Consider the following 16431-nt stretch of genomic DNA (forward strand, 5'->3'; position numbering starts at 1 on the left):
TTCGCCGCATGTCGCGCAATGTCTGCTTTCGGTTTTGAGCATTGCTGAACGTATTTTTCAAGCTGTTTCGCCATATCTTCTTCATCGAAGTTGTTGGTTGCAAATACGTCATCATCGTCAGAACTAGACACTGCTTGGTCTTCTTGAATGCTCGTAGAAAATAGACGAACCAAGTAGTTTTCGGCTTCTTTTATCAATTCTGTTTTAGAACAGGTGTGGAAAAATTCAGATTTGTCACTAGAGCTGTTAACTGGATCGTGTAAATATTTAAAGGCCGATAACAAACGGCTAGATCTACGAGCTGTTAAGTTTTTTTTTAGGCTGGATAAGAATTGATTGCCCAATTCGGTGTGCTGATTCTCCAATTTTGTGAACAAAAATTTGAGAATAGAATCGGCAGCAAGTAAGTTCACATTTTGGCGACTAAGTGCTTCTACAGCAACACGTATAGGTTTAAGAGCATTTATGATATCCTCGCCATACTTTTCTTCTGCGTCAGTAGTGGCCATAAAATTTAAATTAAGAGTGTCGAGCGCCTTACGAACATGCTTGCTGATGCAAATGTATCTGGCCAGCATAGTTTCCAGGCTATTCCAACGTGTTTTGCAATCCAACAGCAAGAAAAGCTCTTTCTTCTCGACCTCTTTAACATAATCCTGCAAGATGGCATTCCGTACAGGCGAGTTCTTGAATTTCAAAACTATCTTGCGAACCTTTTTTACGATTTCAAATGCAGACTTTATAGTGACCGTCTTGTCAGCAACAAATACGATTTTGTCGTCCTCGTCATCGGAAGCGTTTTCCGCATTAATGTCGGAAAATGAAGTACTGGCTGCATTGTTTTCATTTTCATCGGAGCCTCTATCATCCGAATCGTCTCCATCGCTTACGTCACTATCGTATATCCTGTTTGCGACTTTTCGTTTCTGGTACATTACCTCCATGACCGCCAAATGTATGCCGTGATTGTAGCAAATCTGTTGATGCGCTGGTGATAGTCTCCCAAATTTGATCATGACACTGGCACCATCACTTGTAATAGCCACGATGTCGGACTGTAGTTTTATATTGAAGTCTGAAAGCTTTGCATTTACGAGCTCATATACTTTTTCAGCGGGACATGATTCCTGAATGCGAACCAGGCCAAGGTTGTCAGATTGTCCATCGTCATAATATATATGGATGTTCATGTAACGTCGGTTTCGCACGCTTGTCCACTCGTCGATGCTCAAGCTGAACTTACGCTGTGCAGATTTAAATTTTCAATTTTGATCTTCAAATCGCTTTTTATTTTCGTGCAGTACTTCATAACCAAACCCAGAACAGCTTTGTGACACTTTGGAAGATGAAATCCTAAGCGGCTGATACTATTACGAATGAACTCACTTTTTGTTATCGCGTTTATTGGAATTCCATCTTTTGCAGCCAATTTGTTCAAGCGATTCAGGCGAGGAAGAAGTATTGAAAAAGTTGTGAAGAGTTCGGGTCTTCTTGGCTGGTGGCTGTTCTTTTGAAGCCTCATGTTCCCTTCGCTTCATGTTGTGTATCCTCTCCATGTGACGTCCAGATGTTGACGATGACTTGCATTTAATGATTTTATTGCATTTCAAACATGTTGCTTCGTCGTCAAATCGCTTGAAAAGCTGCCACACTTGGTCGTATTCGTATTCTGAACTCATGATTTTTAATGCTAAAAATTCAAAATTTGTTTTAAATTTTGTTTTTTAACGGAAGTAACTAACCGGTACTCACAGTCAACGATACGTCGATTCAAAACTTAAAAATAAGTAATATTTGGACCACAAAATATTTTATTATACGGTGTATAATTTATACTTAATCAGGTACCACAAAATGAAATGCACCCGCTCACTACAAAAAATAAATTTACAAACGTCGTCTGTGCAGTCTGCGAACAAATTGAAATTGCTTGACTATTTTCAAAGCATTTCTAATTGCGAAACAGTATGTAGTGTGCGATTCTTTGTAACATAATGGCCGTTACAGTTTGGTGTTTCCAGGTATTAATCATATGTATGTGTATTCTTTAGGCGGCCGCCGTAGCCGAATGGGTTGGTGCGTGATTACCATTCGGAATTCACAGAGAGGTCGTTGGTTCGAATCTCGGTGAAAGCAAAATTAATAAAAACATTTTTCTAATAGCAGTCGCCCCTCGGCAGGCAATGGCAAACCTCCGAGTGTATTTCTGCCAAGAAAAGGCTCCTCATAAAAATATCTGCCATTCGGAGTCGGCTTGAAACTGTAGGTCCCTCCATTTGTGGAATGACATCAAGACGCACACAACAAATAGGAGGACGAGCTCGGCCAAACACCTAACAGAAGTGTACGCGCCAATTATTTATTTATTTTTTTTATTTATGTGTATTCTTTTACTTTTGAAAGAATTGTTTTTTCTCTTAATATTTGACAACAAAAATTAAAAAAAAAAAATGGATTTCTCGAGAAATTTTGAAACATTCTCGAGATTCGGGATTTCCCGAAATGCTAAAAATTTCAATTCTCGAGATTCGGGATGGAAAAATATCGAGAATTTCTCGAGAATTCCCGTCGGGAAATTCCCGAAACCCAACTCTAACCGCAGTAGAGAACACAAAATTTAGCAAAACTTATCCCGTAGAGAACAACTGCGTTCTTTTAGTTACATATTTACATAATACATCGGTTGTTGTGGGTTTAGGTTAGGTTGTATCGACAAATGTTGCCATTGATATTTTTGCTTACACACTTTTACACACATCCGCGTTACCAGTTACAATTTTTCATTGTTTAATAAACCAAAGCCAAAAAACACCAATTGAAAATAATTCATTTATCTATAATTAACATTATTGAACATTGTTATTAAGTTATTTTAACAAAAATTAAAATTTTTCTTAATTTATTTTGTAAACGAAATGTGCTGTTTGGCAACACTGTGTGGTGACAGAATTCTTTGGGATTTTCTATGGGATTTTCTAAATCCTGCGATAAAATCTACGATACGCAAGGGAAGTAATTTTTCATTTACATGGGGCTCTCATTAGTTTGATCGTAACACCTGACAGGGGCCTGCGTTTACGACGGTGAGTGTGCGCAGCATAAGTATTGGACATTTTTGCAAATGGCGTCGTACGCCCGTCATTTTCGGCACTTGCGAACTTCACAATTGCATACTTTGAACTAACAATAAAAATTTCTGTAGTGATAACAAAATGGTAAACCCGTGACGAAAATGAACATATTTCGATCGCCAGACACAAAATTATTACAAATCAACTCTGCTTCGGATCCACTTCAAGCTTACAACTTGTTATATTAAAACCCTGCATCCTAGAAATTTTTCTAAAAATTTTGCTTAAAAAGTTTAAAATTTTGATAAAAACTTGTTCCGATTTTTTAAATTTGCACAAAATTTGAAACTTAGATTTAAATGAATTCCGTTACGCAATGTTTTCATAAATGTTTTCATATAAAAATATTAATATTAAATAAGAAAGAAATAAATTCTCAAAACTTGTTTCTTTGCCTTGGTCACTAAACTTAAATCAGTGTTACTCTGTTACCAATCATTTTTCTCACAGACTACAAATTAAAAACAAGTATATTTTTATATTTTCCTTTTATTTCAAACAAATGAGTGCAAATTAAGAGAAATATTTTATGATTTCTTTTTTAAGTAACGGGTGATTTTTTAGCTATTGTCTTTTTAAACAGTTGGTTTAAACAGCTGACGCACTTTTCGTGTTTTGTTTCACTGTCAAACATCTTCAGTTTGGTCTATAATTTAACCAGGAATCGTCTTACAAACGAACAACGCTTGCAAATATATTAATTGAATTTTATTATAAAAATGCGTGTTCTGTTAAGAAAGTTTATCGCGCGCTTCTTCCATTTTATGGTCAGTTTAATCGACCCACTGAAGTGGCTATTCGAGCTGTTGTGACTAAATTTACAACCAAATTTGCATTATTGAACATCAAACCACCAACACGCTTACGTAGAGTGCGAACTGAAGAAAATATCGCAGCTGAATTTAGGTGTGAAGCTTTTCAAAATACAGCTGGTGCAAGAATTGAAGCCGAACGACCTATCGCAACGCAGAGTTTTTGGTGAATGGGCTCTTGGAAAGTTGGCCGAAGATCTACTTTTTTATCGAAAAATTGTGTTCAGCGACGATTTTGGAGTGAAGATCAGCCAGAAGAATTGCAAGAGCTACCAATGTATCCAGAAAAGGTCACAGTTTGGTGCGGTTTATGGGCTGGAGGCATCATTGGGCCGTACTTCTTCAAAGATGCTGCGAATCATAACGTAACTGAGAATGGTGAGCGCTACCGTGAAATAATATCCAACTTTTTTTTGCCCAAAATGCAAGAGCTTGACTTGCATGATATGCGGGTTCAGCAAGACGATGCCACATGCCACACAGCACGCGTCACAATGGACTTGTTGAGAGGCGAGTTCGGTGAACATTTTATTTCACGCTCGGGACCTGTCAATTGGCCACCCAGATCGTGCGATATACCACCTTTAGATTATGTTTTTTGGGGTTATGTTAAAGCTCATGTCTATTCAGACAAGCCTGCTTCAATTAATGCATTGGAAGACAACATTAAAGCATTTATATGTGAGATACCGGCCGAAACATTGGAAAGAGTATGCCAAAATTGGACTAAGCGGATGGACCATTTGAAGCGCAGTCGCGGTCAACATTTACATGAAATAATCTTCAAACGAGTATATTTAGAATTCAATGACATATTTTGAACGCCTAAAATAAGTTTTTAAGAGCATATTTTTGTTGCCCTGCGTGTAATAAACCGCTTAAGATGAACTTGCAAGCGTTTTTTGTAAATAAAAACTTATTATAGTTTTAATTAAAAAAATGCTATAAATAAGGTTGAACTAACGGTCGGTTTTAGTTGATAATTAGATGTCAATCACAAGCTCTATTTTATATTTTTGGAACAAAAAACAATTGCCTAAAGATATATATATTTATATTTATGTACGTATATATATATATATACAATTTAATAAAAATAAGTGACGCATTCAACCTTGAAAGGGATAGACTGAACTCCTCACATTTTTGATGCGGCTGGATGCTGCCCTACCAAAGGCACTACGGATTTGGACTGTCATCCAAATGCAGTTTGTTTTTGAGTGAATATCTGCACGGAGAGGTTTGCCGTTATTTATCAACGATTTAAAGAGTGAAAAAACCCATTTCGTCTACTGCACGGAATACGAGTACACTGCTTGAAGTTCAAAGTTTAATTTAAATTTTTACATTGAGAATATTCTTCCCTTTCACTTGAAATTAGATATAATTTAATAAGATAACAAATCGACTGCAAGTAATATTACGTGTTTCTTTGGCGAATGAGAGAAATAAAAGTGAAATGAGCGTAGAATAACACTACGGAATAGAATTTACAAATAACTAACATTATCTTGCTTTTCCTTTTCAGTTGCTATTAGTCTTGTGCCATAGAGCCTCTGAAGGGCAGTTAATTAATTAAAATTCGAACATCTATAACTATTTCCATTCTTTCTACACTTACAGTGACTCAAATAAATGTGTTTTTATTTCATAAGTATATGTACATACATACATATGTACGAAGAGGAAAAAGATACACTAAGAGACATGCTGGCCGCCGTAGCCGAATTGTTGGTGCGTGACTACCATTCGGAATTCACAGAGAGAACGCAGGTTCGAATCTCGGTGAAACACCAAAATTAAGAAAGACATTTTTCTAATAGCGGTCGCCCCTCGGCAGGCAGTGGCAAACCTCCGAGTGGATTTCTGCCATGAAAAAGCTCCTCATAAAAATATCTGCCGTTTGGAGTCGGCTTGAAACTGTAGGTCCCTCCATTTATGGGACAACATCAAGACGCACACCACAAATAGGAGGAGGAGCTCGGCCAAACACACAAAAAGGGTGTACGCGCCAATTATCTATATATAAAGGTTGATTTTTTAAGAGCTATAGGAAAGTTTTTCAAAAAACACACGTAAAATTCAGAAAAATGCATGAAATTTTTATTTAAATCGATAGTACAGTCCATATAATTCAATGTTTGAAGATTATTTCATGCAAATGTTGACCGCGACTGCGCCTCAAATGGTCCATCCGCTTAATCCAATTTTGGCATACTCTTTCCAATGTTTCGGCCGGTATCTTACATATAAATGCTTTAATGTTGTCTTCCAATGCGGTAATTGAAGCAGGCTTGTCTGAATAGTCATGAGCTTTAACACAGCCCCACAAAAAATAATCTAAAGACGTTATATCGCACGATCTGGGTGGCTAAATGACAGGTCCCGAACGAGAAATAAAATGTTCACCGAACTCGCCTCTCAACAAGTCCATTGTTACGAGTGCTGTGTGGCATGTGGCACCGTATTGCTGAAACCACATGTCATGCAAGTTAGGCTCTTGCATTTTGGGCAAAAAAAGGTGGATATCATTTCACGGTAGCGCTCACCATTCTCAGTTACGTTACGATTCGCAGCATCTTTGAAGAAGTACGGCCCAATGATGCCTCCAGCCCATAAACCGCACCAAACTGTGACCTTTTCTGGATACATTGGTAGCTCTTGCAATTCTTCTGGCTGATCATCACTCCAAAATCGACAATTCTGCTTATTTATATTACCTACCCATTGATCCAAAATTGAGCTTCGTCGCTGAACACAATTTTTCGATAAAACTTTCCAAGGTCCCATTCACCTAAAATTCTGCGTTGCGATAGGTCATTCGGCTTCGATTCTTGCACCAGCTGTATTTTGAAAGGCTTCACACCTAAATCCTTTCGCAAAATTTTCCACGTTGTTGAGTAACAGAGGCCCAATTGTTGCGAACGGCGACGAATCGATAATTGATGGTCATCATTAACACTGCCCGATACAGCTGCGATATTTTCTTCATTTCGCACTCTACGTAAGTGTGTTGATGGTTTGATGTCCAATAATGTAAATTTGGTTCTAAATTTAGTCACAATAGCTCGAATAGCCGTTTCAGTGGGTCGATTAAACTGACCATAAAATGGAAGAACCGCGCGATAAACTTTCTTAACAGAACACGCATTTTTATAATAAAATTCAATGATTTGCAAGCGTTGTTCGTTTGTAAGACGATTCATGGTTAAACTTTAGACCAAACTGAAAGTATTTGACAGTGAAACAAAACACGAATGAACACAGCTGACGCACGTAACTGTTTAAACCAACTGTTTAAAAAGATAGTAGCTAAAAAATCAGCCTTTATAAGAGACATTACAATTTTATGTGCACCTCCAGCATAATACAACTTTCCACTTTGTAGTTTTATTTTTCTACGCGCTATGCAAGCCTAAATTTTAGTATTTCAACCCTTAATTTATTGTTTGCTTTGCAGTTTCTTAAAACCCGTACTTAACTAGCAGGCGAAAAATGGTACTGATCCTTAAAAAAATACATTTAATTGTATTATCGCGGCTGACAACACTGATCTCACATAGACTAGAACGAAGGAAGATAGGCTTGACCATCTGAAGTAAAATTGTGCAAGTAAATAGGACAACTATGTCATTGGGGCTTTGGCAGTAGAATTCTGCCCGCTCGTTTCGAACGCATTCACACACTTGTCGTTCTTCAGATGGCAACGAAGTAGTATGAACGGTGATTCCGTTGATTTTTTTCGTATATCACCAACACAATCTCAGTTTTTTCGTAAGCAAACCGCTGTCATAAACTCGGTACCGTCAGAAAATCAGCTGATTCTTTCAAAATCGCGGAGAGCCGCTTAACGGTACATATGTATTCTGTATTCTGTAAAGTCAAGGATAATTACTTTCTGGTTTTATAAATGAATGAATATTATCTGCCAGTTATATTATGAAATTTTATACTAATTAAAAAAAGTGTAATTGAACTAACTACTTCTTTAAATATGCCGTGATTTTTGTTTATAAAAATATTTTTTGTGCAGCTTTTACCTTATTGTGATGAATAATACGGAAAGATCCCTCTAACACTAAGTATTTCGTACACATTGATCAATTACTTAAAGTACTGTACACGTAAGATATTTGATTCTATCTTTTATACTCTTTACTTTTTGTTTCATTTAAAATGCGCTAGCACTGTTGCATTCTAACGAAATCTATGACATCAAAGGCATTCCGAAACTTCATTTTGTGAAGAAAGCTCAAACGAAATGTTCGACAAAACTATCGATTTGTATAAGGTAAAAACGTAACTTACAAAACAGAAATCAAATAAATGAAAATAGCAATGAACAGTAAAACAGTGACAACAATACAGTAAAAGTATTGACATAGGCTAAGTACTTACCCCTTCAAGAGTTTTTATATTATGTAAGGCATCTTGTGCCTTCAAAGCAGCCTTGCGTGTATAATATGTAACAAAACAGCACCCTGTAACACAGAAAAAGCGAAAAAGAAGAACGAAAATACATAGATCAGAAAACAAACGTGGACAAATCAAGGCAATGGATACTTTCTACTTGGTAAAATGCAATTAGTCAAAGCTTTCGTTTAAATAGTTTATTATCGAATTGCAGCCATTGATTTAAGCGCCAAAATAAGGCAGTATGTGACATGCAAATCGTGTTCATTTTTACTTACTTATTTGTTTTTTGTTTTTAAATATGCATACATATACAGTAATATGCGCAAGACATGCAACAAACTTTGACAGGATCTTAAAACTGAACATTTACGTAATATGCCTGGAAGCTAATAACTTTTCATACATACATAAGTACATGGACTTAAAACTTTGCTACATGAAGTCAAATCGAAACAAGGAAACATGCACTACAAGTTAATATAACTTATCGTTAAATTATTTGAAATATCTTAATACGCCAATAATTTTCCACGGGCGTACACAGTAAAATATTATACATATATGTAAACGGCGATAGAACAATGAGCTGTATGAGCTTTACAACGACATAAACATAGCGCAGCGAATAAAGATCCAGCGACTCCGTTGGCTGGGTCATATTAGATGCGGTACCTGCTGATGGTAGCAGAGAAAGGGAAAAATCTTGGTAAAATCAGGTTAAGAAGGACTGGCGCCAGGTAGCACGAGAAAGAAACGACTGGTGCGCGTTGTTAAACTCGGCCAAAATCGCGTATGCGGTTATCGCGCCAATCAAGAAGAAGTAGAAGTACAGGGTGGGCCAAATAAGATCTACTAATGTTAAGCACAAATAACTTTTTTATTTTTTGACATATTTATTTTTCTCTTTTTGTAGGTTATATTTGAATTATTGGAAATTTATTATGGAACCCTACAGTACAACACAACGCGTTAAAATGATCGAGTTTTTCTATTCTTGTCAACGATTAATTGTTTTAACGCAGCGTAAATATCGGCAATAATGTTTTGATGTCGGATGAAGCGCATTTCCATTTAAATATTATAGTTATGTCAACAAACAAAACTGTAGATTGTGGGGCTCTGAAAATCCAAGGGCAACACACCAACATCTGTTGCACCCATCTAACCCATCTAAATGTACTGTTTGTGTACGGTGTTATGGCCACTAGAGTTATCGGTACATATTTCTTCGAAAATGAGGATGAAACGCCGGAATCGATTTAAGCAGCTTCTTACAGAACATTGATTGAAAACTTTTTGCGGCCAATGGCGGAGCAGTATCCTAATTTGTGGTTTCAACAAGATGGAGCAACTGCGCATACTGCTAGGGAAACTATGGACCTGTTGCGTGTAATTTTTGGCGAACGTCTGATTTACAAAAATTCAGATTTCCTTTGGCCACCTCGTTCACCAGATTTGACTGTGCCCGACCTCTTTTTATGGGGATATTTAAAAGACAAAGTGTATCTTAATAAACAAGAGACTATTAGATAGCTGAAGCAAAATATTTGAGACGAAATACTGAGCCTTCAACAAAGATTGGCTCTTTTTAACACGTTTTCCATTACACCACATAATAATCAGAAGCATTTGGTGTAATGGAAAACGCGTTAAAAAGAGCCAATCTTTGTATCGAGAAAAATGGTGGACATTTGTCTGATGTAATATTTCATACATAATTTCCATAAAATATATTCAATGTATAAAAACAATTAACCAAAATAAATGATTATTGCAGAAGTTTAACATTAGTAGGTCTTATATGGCCCACCCTGTATATAATCAATAAAGCAATGTAGAGCGTAAAGGTAAAAAAATTCCATCACTCAAAATACTCCTTTTTTATTTAGTAAAAAAGTTATGCAAGGACAAAATTCGGTGATTAATTTTGCGCCACCTTGTATATGCTAATTGACGCGAATGTAGTAGCATTCATCAGGTTGAAGAATATTGCTACTGGTAAGTAATTTCTTGGTCTTTTGAAGATAAATGCTCCCAGCATATTATTACGAAATATTTTATGTCATATAGTTTGCAACATCTGTGAAACAATGGGCTGTCATTTTGCATGTTTGACAGCCAATTGGTATTTTTTTGAGGCGCGACTGTGCATTTTCCTTCTTTACAAAAAAGGCTTCACCCAGAATCTCTGCATCTCTCTTTCCTCTTCATCCTATAAATAAAACAATACTATCAAATACTATGACTAGGAATGACGATAACATATAGTAACATGCCAATAAAAAAAAAAAAAAATAAATAATTGGCGCGTACACTTCTGTTAGGTGTTTGGCCGAGCTCCTCCTCCTATTTGTGATGTGCGTCTTGATATTGTTCCACAAATGGAGGGACCTTCAGTTTCAAGCTGGCTCCGAACGGCAGATATTTTTATGAGGAGCTTTTTCATGGCAGAAATACACTCGGAGGTTTGCCATTGCCTGCCGAGGGGCGACCGCTATTAGAAAAATGTTTTTATTAATTTTGCTTTCACCGAGATTCGAACCAACGACCTCTCTGTGAATTCCGAATGGTAATCACGCACAACCCATTCGGCTACGGCGGCCGCCAGTAACATGCCAATGCTCACACTAAAAATATGCACTTTCGCCAAACCTGAGAATTTATCATCCTTGTATATATCGTATGTACGTAAGTGCATTGTTATACAGACGATCATGTGACTAAGAGAACTGCAATGTTGAGAGAGACAGTAAGAGCTGAATAGAATGAGTGATCGGGAAGGTCATGAACCAATTATAGCAGCTGAAGGCGAGTAGCGAGTTGACTTCTGGAGGTGGAGGTCTTTCCAAAACTGTTGCTGACCAATACGAAAGAAACAAACAACACGAACAAAAAGAGGTGGAATTACATGTTTATGAAAATTCAGTGAATGGCGTGGTAATATTGTGAATTGTGAGATCTAAACTAAACAAACTAATAAAAACGAAGTGCCGCGTGCTAAAATGTGAAAACACAAATTAATATAATACCACCAAATAAGGTTTTTTGTTTTTAGTTTCTATGCGCCGAGGCAAGAAAGTGTGTGGGTGCCCGTATATTTTCTTGAGTTTGGTTGTTTGCATTACTTTCGTCTACTCTTCCTCTTTAAAAACAAGTAGTTCCTCTTCTTTTTGTTTGTTTATTAATGGACTTCGACGACACAGTGAATTCGGAAGACGTAATTGGGTACTCTATCATGCTTGATACCAGGTAACGTAAGAATAAGACCGTGTATTTGTAATCGAATTGAAGGAAAAAGTACTTGATGACACTTTCTTGATGTTTCTCTTTCGCATACTCTTCTTTGTTTATTTCCATTTAAGAAGTGAGCATACATAAAATCAAGTATAATTCGACCAAATAGCGATCTAAAAACACCGTTCTATTACATTTTAAACGGTCCTGTATAATATGTATGTATGTGTGTTTTTTCATGCGTTGAGCAATCACTGTTGTTTTCTTCGTATAATTCATAGTTATTGACACTAAAACAACATGGTGCCGAGAAAGTGGCGTCACTGCCAGAAATTCCTTTTTTTATTCTTTCTCTTTTATATGATCTCATGTCGTTGGCTCATGGTAGTGTTTACCGCATCTTACGCTCATTTGCCTTAATACTCATAATTCAATATGGAGTCTATGATTCCTGTAAATTTTACAAGCGCACAAGCAATCGTAAAGGAGGAACAATTGTAGCCGTATTCGATTCGCCACTTATCTACTGGCTTGACAAAAAATTTGCATGCGAAAGCAACAATAATATGCTTATGGCCCATAAAAGTGGTATAACTCACTATTTTCAATACTGCTCTGATATTTTCTGACATTTGCCAAGTTTCATAATACCGCGTTCATACTTTTGTTGTTTCAATTTGGTATTACCCGTCGTATTTGCAATTATTTAGTTTTTAGTCTAGTCAAGTAGGGTGTAGACAGAGCACGAGAATCATAAGTAGCAGGTTGAAGCAACAAATGGTCTCTGTATGAACACGATCTTACTAATATTCATTAAGTGATTCCAAACAAATTTAGCAAACACTTTTCAAGTGCTACCAACTTATATACAGGGTGGGCCATATAACGTTTGCGTTTTGAATCACCTATTTTTTTGAGAATGGTAACACAAATGACATGTCAAATGTGTTCATAATTTACTTAAAGGTTTGACATTTACGAAATGTGGCGCTATACGCTTGAACAAAATTGGAAAATATTGAAAACCTATTTCCAAAGTGGTGAGTCTTCTACTCAAACTGTGAGAAATTTGAAAAAAAATTCCAAAAAAAAAAGATTTGCCAACAAGACAGTTTGTGGATCAATTTGCTAATCGTGTTCGTGAAAGGATAAAACAACACGTGAACGTGCTCCTACAGTGCGTACACCCGAAAACATTGCTGCTGTAGCCGAAAATGTGCGTGAACATCCAACAACCTCAACTCGTCATCGTTCTCAAGAATTGAACATTTCACGCACTTCTTTGAGGAGAATTTTGCATAAAGACCTCGGTATGAAGGCTTACAAAGTTCAATTCGTGCAAGAACTGAAGCCTAATGACCATCCAATGCGTTTTCGGTTCGCTCAATGGGCAGAAAATCGTTTGACCGAAGATGAGCATTTTCACCGAAAAATCATCTTTTCTGATGAAGCTCATTTTCACATCGGTTTAAGCCCGATAGACTATTTTTTGTGGGGAGCCGTTAAGGACAAATGCTATGCGAACCATCCAGAGACGATTGATGCTTTAAAACACGAAATCGAAGTTGCCATTCATGAAATTGGAGCCCAAACAATCGAAAAGTTGCTGTAAAGCCAGTCGTGGCAGTCATTTGAACGATATTATTTTTCATTCATAAATGACAATGTTCAATCTTCAAAATAAAAAAAAAAAGTTTGAAAAAATATTGATTAGTTTTTTTTTTATAGCCGATTCAAAAAGCAAATTCTACATGGCCCACCCTATATGTCTGTTTAGTTATTAGTTTATCAAATTGCATAATCTATTCGCTACTCCCTAACGCATGGAAGATTGAAAGCATCTTAACTAACATCATAAAATAATCGATATCGATATGGATATGTATAGCCAAGTCTGTTCGTCCGTCTCTCCGTGCGCACGATAATCTGACACACTTCCATGAAATTTGGTCCTCTCAACTTCATTTCGCTTCTGATCGTAAAGCTTTGAACTCCGTTTTGTTCGAAACCTGGTGCTTTATACGAATTAAATTTTTCCTTTGGAAATCTGAACTCAAAGCTTCATTAAAGACTCAGTGATAACATTTTCTTCTATTCAGTAAGTTATAATTGTGGCAGATTGCAATCATTGCCTCAAGTCCACCAATAATAAATTAGCAAATCTACTTAGATAGAGAGTATTTAGTTCTCTGTTAGATTTGGGATATGTATTCTACTATTCCAACAGATCGACTGGACATTTTCAAATATGACGGCATTGGAATTTCTATTGCTGACCAAATTCTATTGTTCCAACATTAGTTTTAGTGACGTAAAATTAATAATTTTTTGAGAATTAAAATTACTTTTGTAGAATTATAAACATGTGATAAATACATATTTATGTACAAAATTAAACTCAATATACAAATTTGTATATTATCTAAGAGTCAGAAGGCATCATACCTCCCCTGCATAATTCTAATAAAGCACACCATGAACTTGTATTATCAGTATCGGCTGCGCAATTTGTTCTAATGAACACTAAAAATATAGTGGCGTACACAGCTGTAATAACACTTTTCTATATTTATTTGTGCAGCTCAACACAATTTCTGCTTGATCAACAGCTTACATCCCGGTGTGAGGAGCTTCTAAAGAGATATTAACCCTCCAATGCATAAGTCCGTCTCATTATTTACTAGCTATACCCGGCGCGCGTTGCTACGCCAACAACTAAAATAAATTTAAGAAAATAATTTTAAAGAAAAATCAATACACAAATATTCACTTCATTCTAAACCATTTTATTGATTTTGTTTATTTCGAAAAAATTGTGTCATTACAAAGTTTAGTTTCAATTCGATGTTTATTGAAGTGCTGTGGGATACACAATATTTCTTGTTTTTCCATCTGGTGCGTAGACCAATAAATCAGAAGGTTTTCCGACACGTGAGCAAGCCAGATAGGGCTGTCCATGTGAAAAGTATGGAATTTAATCCACACACTTGTAACGATTGTCCTTGTGCTTTGTTAATAGTAATTGCGAAAGCGAGTCGCACCGGGAACTGTAAACGTTTGAATACTAATGGCATATTTGTCGAGATCATTGGGATACGTGGCAACAGTACGTCTTCACCTTTAAATTTTCCAGTCAAAATTGTTGCCTCGATAACATTGTTCATCATTTTCTTCACTGAGAGTCTGGTTCCGTGCAAAGTCGTGGTGGATTTATGTTTCGAAAAAGAATGATGGGTACGCCAATTTTCAATGTAAAAACGTGCGGTGGCATGCCTGGCAAATCAAGCGAATTCAAGAATTCAGTTGGATAGTTGACAACCTCGTCTTGATTCTCCACAGTATCGATGGACTTATATGTTGTCGTATCACTGGGTATTCCATGCTGAATGGTGAAGTTGATGGTATTGACATCGATGTTTTTGGCTACTAATATTATATATTATGCATACTGAGCCACTGATGGTTTTTGTAGTTTTGTGCAATGTTTGGGAAAACTTTTTGCACCGATTCGTCGATGCTTTCTGCGATCCTATAGAAATTTGCTGGCAGGGTGATACATTGTATAGATTCATCAATTTCCATTGGCCCATTTCCAATATCCAATAATTGTTTTGCAAAATTTGCAGCCGATACATCCCGTTGTAGTTGTACACGCAAGTTAGTTTTCAAAGTCAATTTCTGTAAATGACGCCATAGAACTGACGATTTAAGACATGCATTAAGTTCCTCATCGGGTGTTGACTGTGGTATAATGGGCAGTGTTTGTCGAAATTCACCCGACAATAAAATTAGTGCGCCACCAAAGATACTTCGGTTTCCTCTCAAACCTCGCAGTGTACGATCAAGCGCTTCCAATGCTTTCTTGTGAGACATCATACATCGGTCCCATATGACAATTTGACACGTTTGGAGTACTTTTCCCATTCCAGAGTTTTTGCTGATGTTGCATGTTGATGCCTCAGTGTTTTGCAAATTCAACGGCAGTTTCAATGCTGAATGCGTTGTTCGGCCATCATCCAAAAGAGTTGCCGCAATTCCAGATGATGCAATAGCCAGTGCAATATTATTTTGTGATCGCATGGTGGCCAAAATTAGTGAAAGAAAATTAGTGTTTGCAGGTCGGTTTGAAGCAGGCATTTCCAGTTGCACCAGTGCCTTGTTAGCGATTGTCAAACATATAATATATATGTCTTCAATCAAAAGACATCTATGAACATGTCATATTCGTTTCCTCTGTGTAAAAATACTTGGTCATACTAATTTTTATGACAATCGGTTGAACGGGGCAGAAATTGCTAGTCTGCAGCGCCACCTGGTGGCGAGTGGCATCAATGAGCATATTCTACAAACCTTCTCCGCCGAAAAATACTTACCTATATATACCAATTTTTATAATCGGTCCAGTAGTTTTTGAGTTCATCGTTGACATACAGACAAACATTTATTTTTATATTATAGAAGAAGAAGATAATAAACGCTTTTTAACGTGGTTTGTTTGACAGATGCAACGACGTGAAAACTGATGTAATTTATGTTGTGTTCTGAAACTAAAGCAAAAGAAAGAATATTGCGAGGCCAATCAAATCTATAGCTCTTACATTTTTTAACTTTTCAATTTGGTTGGATTCATGCAGGGCCGTGGAGAGAGTTTTCGGGCCCCGGGGGAAACTTGAGATGCGGGCCCCTCCAAATTTTTTTTATTTATCAAAATGCGTATTATGTTATAGTGATATAACATTTAAACATTGAAAAACTCATTGATAAAATTGGTCTTCATTTAAAATACAACTATCTAAATTTAATCTAATCATCACTATAATTATTAATTACCTTATAAA

At 36.5% G+C, this 16431-nt stretch overlaps 1 protein-coding gene across 4 annotated transcripts in view; it reads right to left on the bottom strand.

Annotated features, from left to right (window-relative positions):
* The window catches only part of LOC129249114 (CUGBP Elav-like family member 2), a 260192-nt gene that overhangs the window by 138903 nt on the left and 104858 nt on the right, over positions 1–16431 (bottom strand). For all 4 annotated transcript variants that reach the window (XM_054888750.1, XM_054888748.1, XM_054888749.1 and 1 more), the window contains exon 4: positions 8342–8424. In XM_054888750.1, coding sequence (XP_054744725.1) covers positions 8342–8424 — 83 coding nt within the window. The remainder of the gene's footprint in view (positions 1–8341; positions 8425–16431) is intronic.

This window comes from Anastrepha obliqua, chromosome 5 (assembly GCF_027943255.1).
Source record: "Anastrepha obliqua isolate idAnaObli1 chromosome 5, idAnaObli1_1.0, whole genome shotgun sequence".
Classification (NCBI taxonomy): Eukaryota; Metazoa; Arthropoda; class Insecta; order Diptera; family Tephritidae; genus Anastrepha; species Anastrepha obliqua.